The following is a 19,009-nucleotide window of genomic DNA, read 5'->3' as shown; positions in this document are numbered from 1 at the left end:
ACAATTATATTTTCCATCACTATACTATTTACTTCTACATTGCTTTATTTCTGAAGCCCAACTAGATTTGACTATAACTCTTATGTTATATTTAATAATAGCTTTATTTGATGCTTAAAATTATATTCTTTTATTTGTAATCATTTTGCTATATGCTTTTGATTTTTTTCCTGCTGATCTTCTGTGAAGTTGTGGGAATCAGACTCAGGTATATTCTCCTCGGATTAAAAAAAAAAAAAGAAGAAGAAGAAGAAGAAACCTGTCAGCGAGGAAGGCATTATTTATTTGTTTGTTTGTATATGTGGAGCATCCTGGGGCAGGAATAGTTGACAAATAAATGACCAACTTGAAAGATTAGGTTTCACAACGTGTTCCAATTTCTCACTTTACGGCCTCTGAACCATTACCTTGAAATTCGCTTGTTCCTTCTCTGCCTTACTGATTGCTAAAGTCTCTAAGTGGCCTTAATGTCAAATCTAAGGTGCTAAATTTTATAACAAGATCAATTTCCACAACATTTTTACTGCCAAATACATTTTTTAAAGGATGCATTAAATTTGAGTCTGTCTAAAGCCTGATGGCTAACAGGTTCTTTCAGAAGAAAACAAGTAGTGCACTTGTGTGAATATTTATCTGACAGTAGCTTACAATACTAGATTATTACAAATGGCAGGGACATAGCACTACCAGTGAGGTGACACAGGAGAATTTATCATCAGAAGTAGGTAGCTTTATAGAATATTGGTATTACTGTACCTACATTCTTCTAAAAAATATGAGGATGCAAGCTCATTTATCATTTAGCAAGACACTCACCTGCACTGTGCCTCCATCACCTAGCCTTCAGAAGCTCTGCTGGAAATGAGATTTTTTTTTTTCTTTAATGGTATTCCGTTGTTGTAGTGAGTAATTTGGCAGTGTGCAGCAGCACATACATATCTTTAAATTAAAAGGGCAGGAGGGATTTGAAATGAAAATAATTCTATGCAAACTGTCACCTTTGAGAACTGATGGAAGAAATTTGACATGATTTAATATAATGTTTTGTCCCTCTTCTTTGACATGTAGCCCCTATGAGAAAAGGAAGTAAGTAGCCTCAGGTAATTCAGTAAAGTTAAAATTCCAGGGGCTACCTTTTGTCACCATTAGAGAAATACGTTCCTTGTACAATTGGTTCTGATCATCTGTTATGAGACCAAAATACTGTCGACACTATACATTAGACCAGAGATTGCCAAACAATGGCCTATGGGCCTAAGCTGACCCTGCCACTTTGTTTTAGAAAGCTTTCCTAGAAGATAGTCACTCTCAATCATTCACATATTGCGTTGGTGTTACAACGGCCAAGTAGTGATGAGAGACTGTGTTACCCTGAAAGGCAAACAGGCTTACAGCCTGCGTCTTTACAGGCAGACTGCCAGCCTCCACCCTGGACCGCCCACCTCTCCAGCTGTCCGGATGTCCTGGTTCTGGTCTAAGGAATAGAAAGAATGGTAGGAAATCAGAGAGGCTGAAAACATCTAGAAAATAGTTTGGGAAAGAGAGAATCCCATAATTTCTAGAGAGGTTCTTTTAAATGTTTTCCTGAGAGGAAGCAGAAAACTCTGCAGAGGATGTGTGAAAGAAAGGGAACCTTTTCAGGAGCCAGGAGTCCGGGCTGTTCTTAGCCCCGGGGCTGCCTTAGCCCCTTTGCCTGTGGGCCCCGTTTTCTCCACTGACAGCCTGTGTTCATTGCTGCCAGGGGTTAAGGCACACACGGATCCATACTGCTCCCTTGAGGAGCTGCAGAGGTTCTGCAAACCAAAAAGTGATTTGTAACAAATAACAAAATTGCAAACTATTTTACAAGAACACAAACCTTGTTCCTCACTATTATGCAACTGGAGCAAGGGCTAAAATTGCCTTTGACAGATGGATGCCTCTAAAAAAAGTAGTGTAAAAACCTCTGTGTTATAGTGACATTATGTTTTAAACACCTCTTTAGAAAGTGGTTCAAGAATTTGGTTGAAAAGAAACCCGTAGGCATTATATAATTACAATATATTATTTTACTTGTCATAAAATATGAATATTATTTTTCCTCTAAATTTTATTTCCAAAATCTCATTACAGAGTGTGATCTTCACAATTATTTAAAATATTTCCTAACTAAAGCCTTTATCATGTTATAGATGAATGGAGACAAAAGATTTATAGTAAAAATGTGTCATACACATATACAATAGAATTTTTATTTTTGGATTACCTAAAATGTCTTGCACAATAGCCAAAATTCTAGAGTTAGTTCCAAAATTCAGCCCAAATTATTTACTTTCTTCCATAAGATTTACCATGGTTCTCTCTTCTACTTGTCTTCTGTTTCTGCTTCTACTCTCTTGTGTCTCCCTATTCCAGTCTAGTGGAATTCAAGTCCTGCATAAGCTCTTTACTCTTCATAAAGTACTGATTTTTTTAAAAAAGATTTATTTATTTTACTTCAAAGGCAGAGTTACAGGCGTGGGATGGGGGAGGTGGTGCAGAGAGAGAAAGAGATCTTTCATCTGTGGGTTCACTACCCAAATGGCCACAATGGCCAGGGCTGGGCCAGACTGAAGCCAGTAGCCAGAATCTCCTATGTGGGTGCAGAGGCCCAAGTACGTGGGCTGTCTTTTACTGCTTTCTCAGGTACATTAGCAAGGAGCCGTATCAGAAGTGGAGTAGCCAGCACTCAAACTGGGACCCATATGGTTTGCTGGAGCCACATGCACAGCTTTACCCACTACACTACACACCAGCCCAGATGCACTGATTTTCTAGATGTCTCAGAAATCTTTAATCTGCCCCTAATAGCAATCAACTTAAAACCAAATTTTTTTCCAAGAACTATTTTTCCAAGCTATTTTATTATTTAATTACTTTTGCCCCAACTAATCTTTCAAGCTCCCCCTGTACACAAGACCTTGTTTTTTTTTTTTTTTTTTTTTTTTTTTTTTTTTTTTTTTTTTTTTAAGGAAGCTTTTATTGAATGAATACATGTTTTATAGGTTTCATAGGTATAGCTTTAGGAATATAGAGTTTCTTCCCCCTATAACCACTGCTCCCATTCCTGTCCCACCTCCTACTCCCTTTCCCATCCCATTCTTCATTAAGATTAATTTTAATTATCTTTATATAAAGAAGATCAACTCTATCCTAAGTAAAGATTTCAACAATTTGCACGCACACACAAAGTAAAAAGTACTGTTTGAAACAAGTTTTACAGTTAATTCTCATAGTATGACTCATTAAGGACAGAGATCCTACATAGGGAGTAAGTGCACAGTGACTCCTGTTGTTGATTTAACAATTGACACTCTTATTTATTTTTTTTAATTTTTATTTATTTATTTATTTATTTTTTGACAGGCAGAGTGGACAGTGAGAGAGAGAGAGAGACAGAGAGAAAGGTCTTCCTTTGCCGTTGGTTCACCCTCCAATGGCCGCCGCGCCTGGCGTGCTGCGGCTGGCGCACCACGCTGATCCGATGGCAGGAGCCAGGAGCCAGGTGCTTTTCCTGGTCTCCCATGGGGTGCAGGGCCCAAGCACCTGGGCCATCCTCCACTGCACTCCCTGGCCACAGCAGAGAGCTGGCCTGGAAGAGGGGCAACCGGGACAGAATCCGGCGCTCCGACCGGGACTAGAACCCGGTGTGCCGGCGCCGCTAGGCGGAGGATTAGCCTAGTGAGCCGAGGCGCTGGCCAACACCCTTATTTATGACGTCAGTGATCACCCTAGGCTCTTGGCATGAGCTACCAAAGCTATGGAATCCTTTTGAGCCCACAAACTCCGTCAGTATTTATACAGGGCCATGAGCAAAGTGGAAGTTCTCTCCTTCCTTCAGAGAAAAGTACATCCTTCTTTGATGGCCCCTTCTTTCCATCGGTATCTCACTCACAAAGATCCTTCATGTAGATCATTTTTTGCCACAGTATCTTGGCTTTCCATGCCTGAAATGCACTCATGGGCTTTTCAGCCAGTTCCGAAATGCCATAAGGGCTGATTCTGAGGTCAGAGTGCTGCTTAGGGAGCTTGTCATTCTGAGTCTGCTGTGTGGATTGTTTCCCATGTTGCAACATTCTCCTTTTTTAATTTTATCTATTGTTATTATGAGACACTTGGTCTTATTTATGTGATACTTTGACACTTAACTATATGATCATTTTTCACACTTAATATGAGCACTTTAACACATTAGATGGTATTAGTACTATATTTGTTCATTGCAATCTCAGTAAAATTAAGAGGTAGTGCTTTCAAATATGGCTCTGTATTAATTTTCCTTTAGTATCATGTGCAACCAAATGTTGAAGGAATGCATTCACTGACTTCCCCAGAACTGGAATTTGACTACTTGGTTTTAAATCCCAACTGTGCTACTGGTTACCTGCATGATATTGGCTAAGCCACTCACCCTCTCTGTGTGTAAATTTTCCTATCAAAGGCAGTGATCATATTTAACTCACACAGGTGCCAAGAAAATGACTTGAGCCTGTATGTGTAAAGCACATAGACAAACACTTTAGCTTTTCTGAGTGGAAACAAAATAATACAGATAACGTTTAGTTTAAAAGGATTTCCAGTTTGTGCCATAGCTATTTCATTGTTACAGCTCAGAGACTGTAAGCACATTCTGGAAATCAAACTTAAGAAAACTAGCATGGTCACTTACTTGCTGGCAAATGTTGGGGCTACTAATTAACCATAAACCTCAGTTTCCCCAGTTATAAAATGGGACTGATACATTGTAAACTTAAATGCTGAATGTATAGAAGTTTATAGAATGTGTGGGTCATAATGAATAGTTAACTATATCAATACTTCTATCATTTTTACCTTTGTAATTTTTGTTGCAACTGCTAATATTCTGGATTTCCAAAGAAGTAGAATATAAAGCTAACTGCCCTAGTCTTTTTCTTCAACACTATAAAGTTGAAGATTAGTGAGTTGCCTTTTCTCCAAATTTCTACATGTTTCCAATATCAAATAGATAGCACTAGACCTAATCAGTTCTTTGACTTTTCCGACTGAAAGCAAAGGAAATAAAAACAACACAGGTTTAGTTTAAAGGCTGGCGCTAAAATTATTTTATACCTAACTTAAGAGGTAGGTCAGGAAAATATCAGCACATATCTATTAACAAGGTCTGGAGTTCACGCTTCATAAATTACACTTTGTCCTATGCATGTGAGTTTTGTTTTATGTCCAAGTATATTATCTAGTGCCCTTTTAAAGCCATGGCCTTTGCCTTTACATCTTTATATCTAACAAGGTGTTAGCTTTGAAGACAGATCTGTCTGGCTCTGCTACCAGACAGGCTACATTTTTCTCTCTATCGGATTCTCAAACTCCTTAATAGAAGAACAAGGACTGTATCTCTCACCTTTTATTATTGTTGTAAGATCATACATGTCAAAGTCCTAATATATAATTGACATCCAGTAAAGATGGCCATGCTTTTATCCCTCATTGTCTCTGCCTCTGACAATTACAATAATATACAATGGGTATTCAATAATAATTTAAATCGAAGCAAATCAATTCACATAGCAATTTGTAATATATTAAGAACCACAAAGTTGCCCCTAACCTTACTTCCTACATAATTTTAGGATTCTTTTCTCTTGCGTGTTCATATAATTTATTTTTATTCATGATACTGTACTTCTTGATGTCACAAGTGTGAGCAGCTCAAACCATAACCACAAGAGATTGTAGTACAGTGAACCCATTTGGTTTAGACAGCTATCCAAAAGGATTAGTTAAAGAATGCTCCTCATCTCTAAATTTAATTGACTTATCTATTTGGGAAATCTGCTATGCTAAATTTCACCAGTATGGAAGTGGTGCAAGAGTTAATAACTAGTACGGCTCAAGTACCAACAAATCAGATCTGGGGTATGAGCAAACAGATTGGTCAGCCACTGTCACTTTGTTCTATGCAAATCAGCTGAATACATCATCCCAGAACTCAACGTGGGCCTCAGAAATCTCAGGCAGAGGAGTTCAACCACGCCCTCACCGTGTGCTTGCTCTGTCAGACTGATCTAGGTTAGGTTTCATGGAATGAGAAGGTACAGTTTTCCATCTTCAACATGCAGGAAAATTTTAATTCAAATATTGAGAATATTAAAAGCTTTGGAAAGAATATTTGCAGCTTCCCTGGTAAAAGCTTTTGGCTCACATTATACAAAGTAATCACACTGATCTGTGTCAGTGTCACTTTCCACTGAATCAGGAATCCATATAAAAGAATCAACATGTGGAAAAGGACTCAAATGTAACTATTCCTGCTCGGCTCTCTGCCAAGAAAGCGAGAACCTATTTAGACAATTGGGATTTCATTAAGTTTTCTTTGCCAGAAAATTGTTAACGGTGGTGTTGTTAAAGCAAGTTGAACAATGCTTTTAACCAGAAAAGATGAAAAAAAAAAAAAAAAAAGAAAAAAAACAAAGTTTAGGATTCTTATGTATGGTTTCTTACCCTAAATATGGTAGTAATTTTTTCAGTGAGGATACAATTGTCAAAATGATAATCAATTCAGAAGAAAAAATGATATAAAATGTATTAATTTGTACCCAGCACAACCTTTTAGGAACACACTTATAGAAATAAAGTAAGTCTCAACTCACTTTCATTTATAAACCTTGAACTACATGTATGAACAAAAGACATAAAAGAATAGAAGCTAAAATATACTAATAATGTTACAGAAAAAAAAAAAAACAACAACAGAATTCCCTTAGGCAAGACAGAAGTCCTGTGTTTTAGGCGCCATTCTGCTCCCCTTGTCTATAGCAGATACCATAAAAAGATCATGGAATTTTCTTCCCAACAGAGTCTAGAGGAAACTTTAAAATATTTTATGATACAATTCTTTTAGAAGCTAACAACCATGTCAGAAAAGCACAGAGAGGAAACCTATTTTCTTCTTTGTATAACAGAAAACATTAGTCATCATGGTAATCATTAGGTGTAGGTTTGAATGCAATCCTGAGTGTGTAGCCAGGAAAAGAATTTGCATCTTTTCCAAAATAGCTTAAACATCTAGACCATAAGGCTAGAAGAAGAATGGCTTGCTCAAACTTTAACTGCAGAAGAAGAATGAGCACAACTTTTAAAGATGACATTTTGCATTCGTTGGGGGAAATAATTTAGTATTTAATAGTACTTAAATGCCTCTAACTTTCAATGAACATTTGAACCACAGTAGTATTCTGTCCACTCTATAGTTTCACAATGCATTTCATTAACCTTGCATGTTTCGGTTATTTTAAATATTAGCTACATTTCAAGAAACAAAATGCTGCAATGCATTCTGGTAAATTAGTCTCTAATAAGAGGAGCCTAGAGCATGAAGCACAAACAAGAATGCTTAATGGAATACAAATATCCAATCTAGAAACTCTAATAAAAACTCCCTTCTTTGGATGAAGGCTCTTGGCTATTGCACAGAAAACCTCCAGTCGTGGCTCCCCTCAAAATGCATTATAGATCAGTCTCATAATCTTTCCTTCCACAAAAATGGCACAAGAATTGATTTCAATTATCATTTAATACTTATTTCCCTCTCCTGTCAAAAAATGTTCCATACACATGAAACTGAAGGTTGGTAGCCTGAACTCATTTGTGGAACTTTTAAGGACTATTGATTTCTCAGTGAATTTTCTAGTTCTCTCATTGTTACTGGTAGGCTGCCTCAGAGGCTGAATTAGATGACAGAATGGGCTGGAATGCCAATAGGCTTAGTTAAGACTGATGAAAAGAGAAACATCTCAAAAATTTGTCAAAATGCATTTTATGAATTGGGTTAACATGATTGATTACACTGGGTCCAAATTCCTCAGGTAGCATTGAACTGAATTTTAATTAAAAATCCTCTTGCTTTGTTGTACCCTGTTAAACTTCCTGAATGTCTTGGTATTAACCATTGGAGAAAAACATGAAGTAATTTAAAAATAAATCAAACTGCTTGGAAACTAGAAACTGTTTTGTGTATTTGTGATGTTTTTGTTTTGCTTATTTTCATAGGTTTCTAAAAGCTTCACCAACATATGACTTACAAGAGTATGTATTTAGAAAATATGTGTTATCAGTGTGTTTTCAGAGGGTGTGACGTTCTGACAGCACTTCCAGCAACTGTGAGCCGTTCTCAGCACACGCAATTCTCTCTCACAGCCTTTTTGTTAAAAGGACAGCATTTCCACAAGGCAGAACACATGTTTCAACAGCGTCAGAACAGACTTTTCATCCTAGAAATGAAGATTGCGCCATCAATTTTTTTCTGTAAACAAACTCTCCCTGCTTGGTGTCCTTATATTTGCTTCCATTATTTTCATCTACAGACCCCAGAGTTTGTGGGCCCTGAAAATTATACAAATTTGTACTAATCCTTTAAAGTAAACATCATAAAATTATGAATACAAAGAGCATGAAAGTGAATATTTTTTTTAATTTTTTTTTTTTTTTGACAGGCAGAGTGGACAGTGAGAGAGAGAGACAGAGAGAGAAAGGTCTTCCTTTGCCGTTGGTTCACCCTCCAATGGCTGCCGCGGCCGGCGCGCTGCGGCCGGCGCACCGCGCTGATCCGATGGCAGGAGCCAGGAGCCAGGTGCTTTTCCTGGTCTCCCATGGGGTGCAGGGCCCAAGCACCTGGGCCATCCTCCACTGCACTCCCTGGCCACAGCAGAGGGCTGGCCTGGAAGAGGGGCAACCGGGACAGAATCCGGCGCCCCGACCGGGACTAGAACCCGGTGTGCCGGCGCCGCTAGGCGGAGGATTAGCCTAGTGAGCCGCGGCGCCAGCCCTGAAAGTGAATATTTTGAATGATAAAAGTAACCACAACCAACCATACATTTTTAAAAGCTGAAATACTATAAACATCACAAAATCCAGAAAACAATATAGAATTTTTGTTTCATTAGTTAACATACCTCTATACTTTGACCTACTTTTTATAGGCATCATCTTTGATCAATTTCAATATTTTCTATATAGCAGAAAGAAAATCAGGGTCTTATATTTAGCATGCTAGACAGAAAAAAATGCTGTCATTGATAGCTTTGAAAAGTTTCTCTCCATTTCACACTTTATTGCTAGTTATTTATAGACTATTAGAATTTCCATAAAATTTGGAAAAAACACCATCAAGTCTTTTATATGGCGCTGCAAATGATAATGAAATTTTCCATAGAATGGATCCAGGTCTGACAATTCAAACTTTGTTTCTCTTCCAATAACCACATCCTTCATTCATCAGTGCTAGGATTCACAATCAAATACTACTGAGACCTCTGTCCATGAATACTTGTATCACAACACCAAGTGATATGGTGAAAGCATTGATGGAATCATTTTTACAACAAAATAATAGCAATACTTAAATCACAAAAATAGAAATATTCCACTAAGCATGAACTTAATAGAATTCCAGCACAAACTACTTAGCAAAATCTCATAAATAACAATGTTGCACCTATCAGCACCTGATGCAGAGCAAGTATGACAGGTGGGGACACAATCTCAAGTAATTGCAGGTAAAAAACCCCTTTTCCACAAAGAAGAGATGACCATGTGGGCACATGTGTTAGAAACCTGCCCGAGCCTTGGAAGGGAGTGTCTTTAGCTTAAAATAAGTCTTTCCCTGCTCACCCCTCCCCGTACAGCCCTGCCTCTTGTTCCTCTTCCCTAACCCACCTTCCCATATACAAATATACCTGAGCCTTCCCACATCCACTTGCCATCACACCCTTTTGTTTTCATCATTAACTTTATCTTTTGCATTGACTCCTTTAATCCTGTTCCTATTCTCACAGCTAAGGCCACATCTTAGTAACTCTCACTATTAGTTCCCTAAATCATCTCCTCTTGCTTTGTTCTTTCCCCCATCCATCTTAAACAATTGAGAATTATAAAAATTCTCCCAAACTTTCGTTTATCATCTGCTCAGAAACTGTAAGTTGCCTTTTTATTATAAGTGAAGTTACAACCAAAACCTCTGAGTTCATTTGTAATTCCATTTCTTTTCTTTTTTTTTTATTTAATAAATGTGAATTTACAAAGTGCAACTTTTGTATTGTTGTGGCTTCCCCCCCCAACCTCCCTCCCTCCCGCGGCCTCCCCTCTCCCACTCCCTCTCCAATCCCGCCCTTCATTTTCAATTACCTTCACATACAGAAGATCAACTTAGTATACACTAAGCAAGGATTTCAACAGGCTGCCCTCACACAACCGCACAAGGTATAGAGTATTGTTCAACTAGTAGTGTTGTTTTTAAGTTTCATGGTAAAACACATTAAGGACAAAGATCCTACGTGGGGAGCATGTACCCAGTGACTCCCGTTGTTGATTTAACAATAGGCACTCTTATTTATGATGTAAGCAATCACCCGAGACTCTTGCTATGAGCTGTCTAGGCTATGGAAGCCCCTTGAGTTTACCAAACATAACCGATCAAAAAGATAGGGTATATGTCGATGAGATTTCACAAATAAGACCAGTGTAAGCAAATAATGAAGGATAGAATTAAAAGGGAGAGAATGATCCTGTGGGGGAAGCAGGACACACAGCAGACTCAAAGAATGGCAGCACTCCTGCCTCAGAATCAACCCTTGGGGCATTCGGATCTGGCTAAAAGGTCCATGAGCGTCTCACAGGCATGGAAAGCCATGACACGGTGGCAAAAAACAATCTAAATGAAAGATCCTGGTGAACAAGACCCCAGCGGAAGGAACAGGCCATCAATGAGGGAGGCACCTTTCTCCGAAGGGAGGAAGGAACCCCCATTTATTTTCTTCTACAATGTTTCCTACTTTTTTTTTTAATGAATGCTGTGTGTTACCAAATTATTCTAGATAAATTTGCAGGAATATGATGCAGTGGTTAGGTTGTTCACTTGGACTGTCTGTCATATCCCACCCTGAAGTAACTGGTTTGAGTCCCAGCTCTGCACTCCTGATTCAACTTCTTGCCTAGGTGCACCTTAGGTAGTACTTCATGTCCTGTCACCCATATGGGAGACCCAAATAGACTTCTGGGCTCCTGGCTTCCACCTGGCCCAGCCCTGGCTATTGTGGGCATCTGGGGAGTGAACCCGGGTAGAGTATCTCTTTCTTTCTCTCTCTTTCACTCTGTGTGTCTGCCCTTCAAATAAAATAAATGAATCTTTTTTAAAAATAAATCTTTTTAAAATTTATTTTCATTTTATTTGAAAGGTGGAGTTATAAAGAGAGAGGGAGAGAGGGAAAGTAGGAGAGAGAGAGAGAGAGGTATCTTCCATCTGCTGGTTCACTCCCCAAATGGCTGCAACAGCCAGTGCTGGGCCAGGCTGAAGCCTAGAGCCTGGAACTCCATCCTGTTCTCCCCCATGGGTGACAGGGACCTAAGTACCTGGGCCATCTTCTGCTGTTTTCCCAGGTTTACTAGCATGGAGGTAGATTGAAAGTGGAGCAGCCAGGACTTGAACTGCCACCCATATAAAATGCCAGCATTGCAGGCAGTGACTTTACCTGCTATGCCACAATGCAGACTCCATGAAAATGAATTTTGCTTTTTAAAAACTGATTTTCTTTAAAAGGTCCCCTGTCAGGTTTTGCCTCACCATCTCCTTTACATGCAGCATCTGCACTTTTCTCTTCATTTCTCAAAGTTACAGCTATTCTACTGGTCTGTGTGATTGTTTTCTTCACCATCTTAGAGGTTTTCTAAAACATCCATAGCCATCAGTGATAATTCCCTTTACTGGAGCATGCACAGTTTCTGTTTGGCACTCAATAAAAGCTATATTCTATTACTACTCATTTAATATTTAAATAAAATATGTACAAGTGTATTTCAAAAAGTTTGTGGAAAATGGAATTAAAATATGTTTATTTTGGTGTAAAACATTTTTGAAATGCTTACATAGATTTTTCATAATATGCTTCTTCCCTGAGCTTTTTTTAGAAAACAAATGTGCATGGTTTTTAAAAAAGTATACCAAAATAAACTTAAAATTCCATTTCCATGAACTTTTTGAAGTAGCCTTGTATAACATTATTCCAAAAATATAACTACATTCAACTCAATTCCTATCATCAAAGCCTAGAGCTGCAAAGATAAGCTATATTAAGAAATAGTCTCTGACTTTAGCATGTATGAAATCTTGTAAGTAGCAGAAGGTAAGAGCATAATGACTTTTCTGATAGAAGAGTAACCTAAGAGACCTAAATAACAAATGTATAGTATATGTTAATTGGTGGTTTAACCTTGTCTCTCCCACTAGATGGCATGCTTTTTATAGTAGATTCGGTGTCCTGTACCGCAATCTGTATGCCCCTGAAATCCCTGTAATTGGAACTGTTTGTGCAGGACTAGTGAGATGTACAGGACATTGCTGAGATGACTCAAACACAGATTGGTGTTGATGAGACTATGGTGTGCAAAGGATCGTAGATGTGTGTGGGGTTCTTTACTGAAGGGAAACACAAAATAAAGTGCTGAGGCTGTGGAAAGAACACGAATGCAAGCTTCAGTTCCAAGCTCAGTTTCCGCATCTACTAAAAGAGTAGACTAGTTGATGGTGCTATCATGCGATTAAGTGAATCATGTATTGGAAATTTTTGGTTGACTCTTCCACTGATGGATTGATAAGCTTAATATTTGGATGCATGGGACTTTTTGTTGAAATTCACTTTCAATTCTACAAATCAACTTCAATCAGGATGACGGATCTGTAAAATGTAAATGTGTTTTTAGCAGACAGTCTGTAAAAAGAAGCTTTAAAATATTTAAATTCTGAGTTAAAGTGCATAACAATTAAACTAAAATTCACTTTTTTTTTAAGACTCAGCTAACACTAATGATGGCTTTAAACAGAAATCTCAATTACAGTAAGCGCTTTCTTGTCAGGCCAGCTGCAAGGAGTGGATTTGATTACCTATATATATTCCATGTGGTCAGAATGTTAATGCTGAGCCTCAGCAGGGCAGAAAGAACTCTGAACAGTGAATTGACTCTTAGTGTGATTTATAACAAAGGGAACCTTTTCTAAGAAATTTTACCTGAGAGTTAAGAACTTCTTTGAGATTTTCACCATCAACTCAGCAGGGCGCTATCATTTTGTTATTGAGACACTTAAACTTTTGTTTTTCTTACCCTTTACAGAGGAATCAATGTTCTAAAATTAGAACAAGGAGTAGCAGCTCTTGAGTGCTAATCTGGGCTTGGTACTATGTACTTCAATGACTGCTGACAGCAGCTTATCAGCCATACAGTACAGATTGTATGCACTTGTTAAATACTTTTTTTAGGAAAAAAAAATAAGTAAAACACACATGACAGGTTTTAATAAAGCATAACAAAGTTTTTCAAAAATAATATCTATACACTTTTAACTATTATTAATGATATGTGATCATCAATACATTTTGAGATGTCTGCCAAGATCATAATTTCTCCTGTTAGAAAACTAGTGCCCTCCTACAATTATCTTTCAGTTGGGTTACCCAGTAACCAGGTTTATATTGTGGGAGCTTCATATCCTACACTTGCAGTTGATGCTGACTGAGTGGTGGATTCAGACCTGATTTCTAATGACTTCCTCCTTACAGTCATAGGTGCCTGATTAGTACTGGACACCTGACAAGCCTGGCTGTACATGACTCTCCTACCTGCAGATTTGGATCAAGACTAGGAGACAGCCCGAGGGACAGTTTCTGCTCGTGACTAGAGCTAGACATTATTTCAATAGCAGCCCTACTGTGGCCATATTTTGTTATGTGTTCAGTCTCACTGATCATACATATCAAAAACTCTATAGATAGGAATGGAACAGGAACACATAATAGGAACAAACAGAATCAAAGTAAGAGATGAGACTCCTTATAGCTTTCTGGTACCTTGGTCCAGACTTTTCTTAATGTTTCATAGCACTTCTCTTACTATATTTATGAACTTAGATTCATGTTACACTCCTGCCTCTGCCAGTTATTTTTCTTTCCTAAAATAAGCTCAAATGCTTCTATTTGTACTCAATAATGCCCATCTGATTCACAAAATCTAGGTAAATGTCTATGACATTATACATACCACGTCTTACTGAACACCAATATTATTATAGGTACTTAGAAATGTTTCAGTGCTTAAAAATATTTATATCTGATCTTCAGGACAGTCTAGTGGGGCTGAACTGACCACCCCCATTACATAGAAGATAAATCCCAGCCTCAAACTATCTATAAAGTCATACAACTGGTGACACAGCTGGAATTTAAATCTTAGGATAGGCTGTCTGTTTTGAAACACTATTCCTGTCCATTCAGAAATGCTGCAGACTGTGCTGAATACCCTTCAGCAGAATCTCCAACTGAATTTTAACTTCTTGCTTTGAACTCCTCATTTCAATAAATGGTGACTCAATTTAACCCAGTTTTTAGATCAGAAATAGAAAGACCATCCTTTACCCTTGTCTCTTTCATACAACACATACCTGTCCATTCACCAAATCCAACACATCATTTTCACAGTGCACTCAGAATCTGACCTCTTTTTCCCCCCCTCCAAGCCCTCATTTTTATCAGTGGCAGAATTTTGCCATGAGTTACTAGTTTCTCTGTTTCTACTGCTGTGTTCATCCCCACCCCTATATTCCATTCTCCATGATGCAGGCAGAATAAACCTTTTAAAATAGAAGACTTGCTCTTGATTTCCCCCCCACTGCTTAAGTTGGAATGAACGTGAAAAGTTACAATTCTGTTTTGTTGATCTTGTCCTCTTTCATAGGGACATATTTCTCATGTAAACTTTTTGATTAATAACAATGTTCACTACAGAAACCTAAAAAATCTCTTTTGACAAAAAAAAAGTAGATCTGATAGTTCAAGCCTCTATTTGAAGGACAAAAACACCATAGTAGCAATGGACATAAAGATTGTGGTGCTAAAAGGTTACTCAGAGATAAAAAATGATCCCATTATCCCTGTTTTGGAAATGTAGATGTCTCAGACAAGAGTTGGCAGAACCAGAGCCAGTCCCTCTGTTTTCTGACTCCTGGACTTGCTCACAATATTGTTATGTTTTCTGATTCTAAGATCTTAAATATCTAAGGTTTTAAATATCAATGCCTGATGCATAAAAGATACTTTAGATGAACCTCAACTATTGTAATAAAAGTAATTTTTGTGGTTAATTTTTCTTCACTTGCAGTTATTAGGCAATATTTCATAACTTCCCCCAAAATTAACACACACAAAATATTACTATATTCTTCATGACACCTATGAACTGTTTTATTTTAGGATTGAAGTCTGATTATTAGACCATTCTTAAGGCATTTATATGATTTGAGTGCTCAGCTTGTGATGGTAACCCTCCTAGAAGAGTTATATTTAATGAGCAGTAATTCACAGAAGACATTTAGAGGAAAGAATGTTTGTAATGGTTGAATGAAACAGCTAGATTGGCGATAGGCATGCTGGAGTGGTTAAAGGAAAAATGAGTTTGTTTCTTAGGATGATCATAGTTGAATATTGGATTCAATTTTACATTTACAGTGGACTTCCTATGGCTACACAAATGAATAAGAAACTCATCTATTTAGAAGTTTCGAAATCTAGAAAGAGAAATGGTTACAAGGACTGCTATACAGTGCCACAGGTGCAATACAGATGACCTGTACTGAAAGCCAAAGAGTGGATGTACAAAATGATCAAGAGATACAGTGGATGGAGGAAGAAGGGTGCTTAGAGATATTGCGATGTTTCTGTTCATTCTAGGCTTTTTGGCATTCTTTTTGCCCATCTTCTTTCTTTCACATGATGAAAGAAAGATATGTAAGCCCAGTCACATACATGTCCTGGTATTATCTCCAAAGTTTATAATATGATCACATTACATTTATCAACTATTTCTGAGTTTTATGCTAGCCTTTTTTATGTCTCAGGATTATTCTCTGAAAACATGACAGTTCATATCATATTTATAATTATTTTCTGATTAAACATTCTCAAGAACACCTCAAGATAACTTGAATCTTAAAATACAAGCTATTTAATTGTCATTAACAACAATGATGGTACCTGTAACATGAAAACATTTTTCAAAATGCTCTCATTTAAATGTGCTTCTTACCCTCTGTTGCAAATGATATTGGTTTTCCATAATAAATATTACCTGCTATATTCATAATATGTGACTATTTTTGAGACTTATCTTGTTCATTAATCAATTTGATTCTTCCTCACAACCAATTTTATCAGGTACTTACATATTCTTCATAAGCCTCATGGGATGGAGGAGGGGGTGCCCTGTATCCTGGCACTGTTGGGGTCCCCCGGGCTCGAGGGGTAGGGACACCTCTCGCTACTGGGGGCACTGGAAGAGCTCCACGAGTTACAGTGGTCCCGCGAGGGGTGAGAACACCTCGACCAGGTGGTGGGGGAGGAGGAATGGCACCCCCACGGCCCCTAGAAGAAAGAGGGTTAGAACAGATGAGAAACAAGTGATGAGACAAGAGGCTGTAACAGCTAAAGCTCCTACCTCACAGTTCCCATACAATGGAAGAAATTCAAATTTATCTCCCTCTACATGTGGGTAGTAGAGATCATTTAGTTGTAAACTGCTCTGACCTCCATATAAGCACACATTTTATAAAAACTGTGACTTAATTCTCCTGAAAATTTTGTAAAATACTTTGATACTATCTACAATATAACTAAAAAACCAAAGTAAAATAGAAATCCCACTCTGATTATATTTCATATTTTCTGAGAGGATTCAAACCGCAGAGCATGAACTCACTGGACCATCTGTGAAATAGAGCAATTGTATGTCTATGTTTCCCCCAAACTGGGGGTCACTGACTGTGATGTGCAATGTTGTCATTTACAAAAAACAAGGTCTTTCTGCACGTTAATAAAATGTGGATCTCTAACCATAATGAAAGCATTCAGAGTATTACATTAGTTTAAGTTTGAGGTCATTTGAAATCACAACTCATTGTCACTAATTTTTCACCACGCCTGTAAATCCTGAGCTGGTGCAGTCACCAACATAATGTATTTTCTTATGGTAACCATAGTGCTAGTGGAATACATCAGCACTCTGCAATAAAAAGAATAGACTGAACACTCTGTACTGCAGTTCTTGACACAAAAGTAACCTGCACTAAAAGTGTAAGATCAAATGGTTGCAGCCAACTTTTATGGTATTTTGGGGCCTTTAGAAAGGTTGAGTGTTTATCTGCAATCTTTGGGCAAATGCACGGTTATTTCACTTTTTATTATGTCTGAAAGGTTGGCCTCTAGAAAGCAATGCTTTCAGCAGGAACACTAAAGCTTTGAAAAAAAAAATGATGATCATTGGGATGTCAACAATCACACTGTTTGGCTGTATCCACATTAGAGGGATGCAGGTTATGCTTTTTGCTATGAATAGAAGTCAGCTGGTTCTTTCTTCTGTGTAGAAAGTGAGCTTTTAGGAGTGAAGAGGAAGAATGTTGGTAAGGCTTTTAAAATTTTTAAATAGATTATAGAGATGATGAATAGACAAACTATCAGAGAACTTGTTGTGAACCTAATATATATATATATATATAGAACACTCTTAGAATGTGGCAAGGTGAAACACAAAAGATTCAGAGCCCCAGTGCCTACTTCAAGTACAATGCAACTGAGACTACTATATTCTATGTTATCACGGTAATACAAAAACACATCTATACAAAAAGGATGTAAAGATTATTTTATCTTCTCTGAACTTCCACACATCTATTTCCTCATAACCAAAACAAACTTATGTCCAAGTTTTATATCTGCTGTACTAGTTTCCTGTTCAGTTTAGCATTTTAAGAGTCTCAAAAGTGTCCATGTGTGGATAATAAATCATACGGTCACCCTACTGCAAACCATATTCACAATGCCTGGCTATCTCACAAAGTAATCACAGATTTTTTTTCTCTAATGAGTAAAATGTAGATTTCTGAATCTGTAAATATTTCTCTTGCTCTAAAATTATATGATGCTCACATGATGTCTAGTTTCTCATTCCACTCCTTCATCAACTGACTCCCAGACACATCCCTCAGCAACCTGTTTCCCAGACCAAACTCTACCTCCCTTTTGCTATGCCCTTTCCTGTGCACATTAACCCATTGCTCTCTCCTCCAATTCAACTCAAAACTCACACCACCTACTTCAGAATACTGCCCTTGGCTAAATCCACAGACAGTAGCCTTATATTTTTTTGATTCTTCAAAGAACAGTTTCCATGTTTAATCCTTTACCTCTTGCTCATTCTAACTGCAATAAATCTGGTTCTTATTTTCACCACTCTGTTGAAAGTACACGGACAGAGATCACCAGTAGCCTACCAATAGCAAATCTCATTGGACTCTTTTACAGTCCCCATGGCCTGCTCCTCCCTATTATAATTAAGAGAGTGGACTATTATCTGGAGAACGTTTCTCTCGACTTTAACAACTCTGCTTTTCTCCTCTTTCCATTTTCTTATTCCTCAGCCTCCCTTACTGGCTTCTGTTTTTGGGCCCTCCTTGGAAAATGGGTGTCCCAGTCTCCTTCGTGGCTGTGTCTTGCAGTCCATAACTTGAGTAATGACTGTGATCTCTTTCCTTCCTAACAAAATGCTGTATCCTGGTTTATGTCACTTATATCAGGAGTTCCCTAATTTGCCTCCCTACTAGATTACTTGAGGATATTTAAAAATCCAAAATTCCAGGTCACACATCAGGTTAATTTAAATCATTATCTCAGGAGACAGGAACCACAATGAGTTCAGTGAATGAGCTACTTTGAGAACTGCTGCCTTGTGTGCATCACCTAATTTAAACATACTGACTAGCTTGATGTTTAAGCAATTCTCAGTTATTTTAGTTTTTGAGAAATCAGGGCACAGAGAGTACAAGTCACCTCCCTTATATTACATTAGTAACTCATAAAGCTATAATTAATAATAGGAACAATTATAGACTTCACTAAACTTGATACTTTACCTAGTCATA

The 19,009-nt window shown here is 37.8% G+C and overlaps 1 protein-coding gene across 3 annotated transcripts in view; it reads right to left on the bottom strand.

The window, feature by feature from the left end:
• The window catches only part of KHDRBS2 (KH RNA binding domain containing, signal transduction associated 2), a 646,917-nt gene that overhangs the window by 195,873 nt on the left and 432,035 nt on the right, over positions 1-19,009 (bottom strand). For all 3 annotated transcript variants that reach the window (XR_016233950.1, XM_089333075.1, XM_051855537.3), the window contains exon 6: positions 16,259-16,457. Coding sequence is in view for 2 of the 3 variants with exons in the window: in XM_089333075.1 (XP_089189201.1) it covers positions 16,259-16,457 (199 nt within the window). In the remaining variant the exon portion in view is untranslated. The remainder of the gene's footprint in view (positions 1-16,258; positions 16,458-19,009) is intronic.

This window comes from Oryctolagus cuniculus, chromosome 5 (genome assembly GCF_051225735.1).
Source record: "Oryctolagus cuniculus isolate XC-2025 breed Fujian yellow rabbit chromosome 5, ASM5122573v1, whole genome shotgun sequence".
In the NCBI taxonomy this organism is placed as follows: Eukaryota; Metazoa; Chordata; class Mammalia; order Lagomorpha; family Leporidae; genus Oryctolagus; species Oryctolagus cuniculus.
This window is presented reverse-complemented; position numbering and strand designations above follow the sequence as displayed.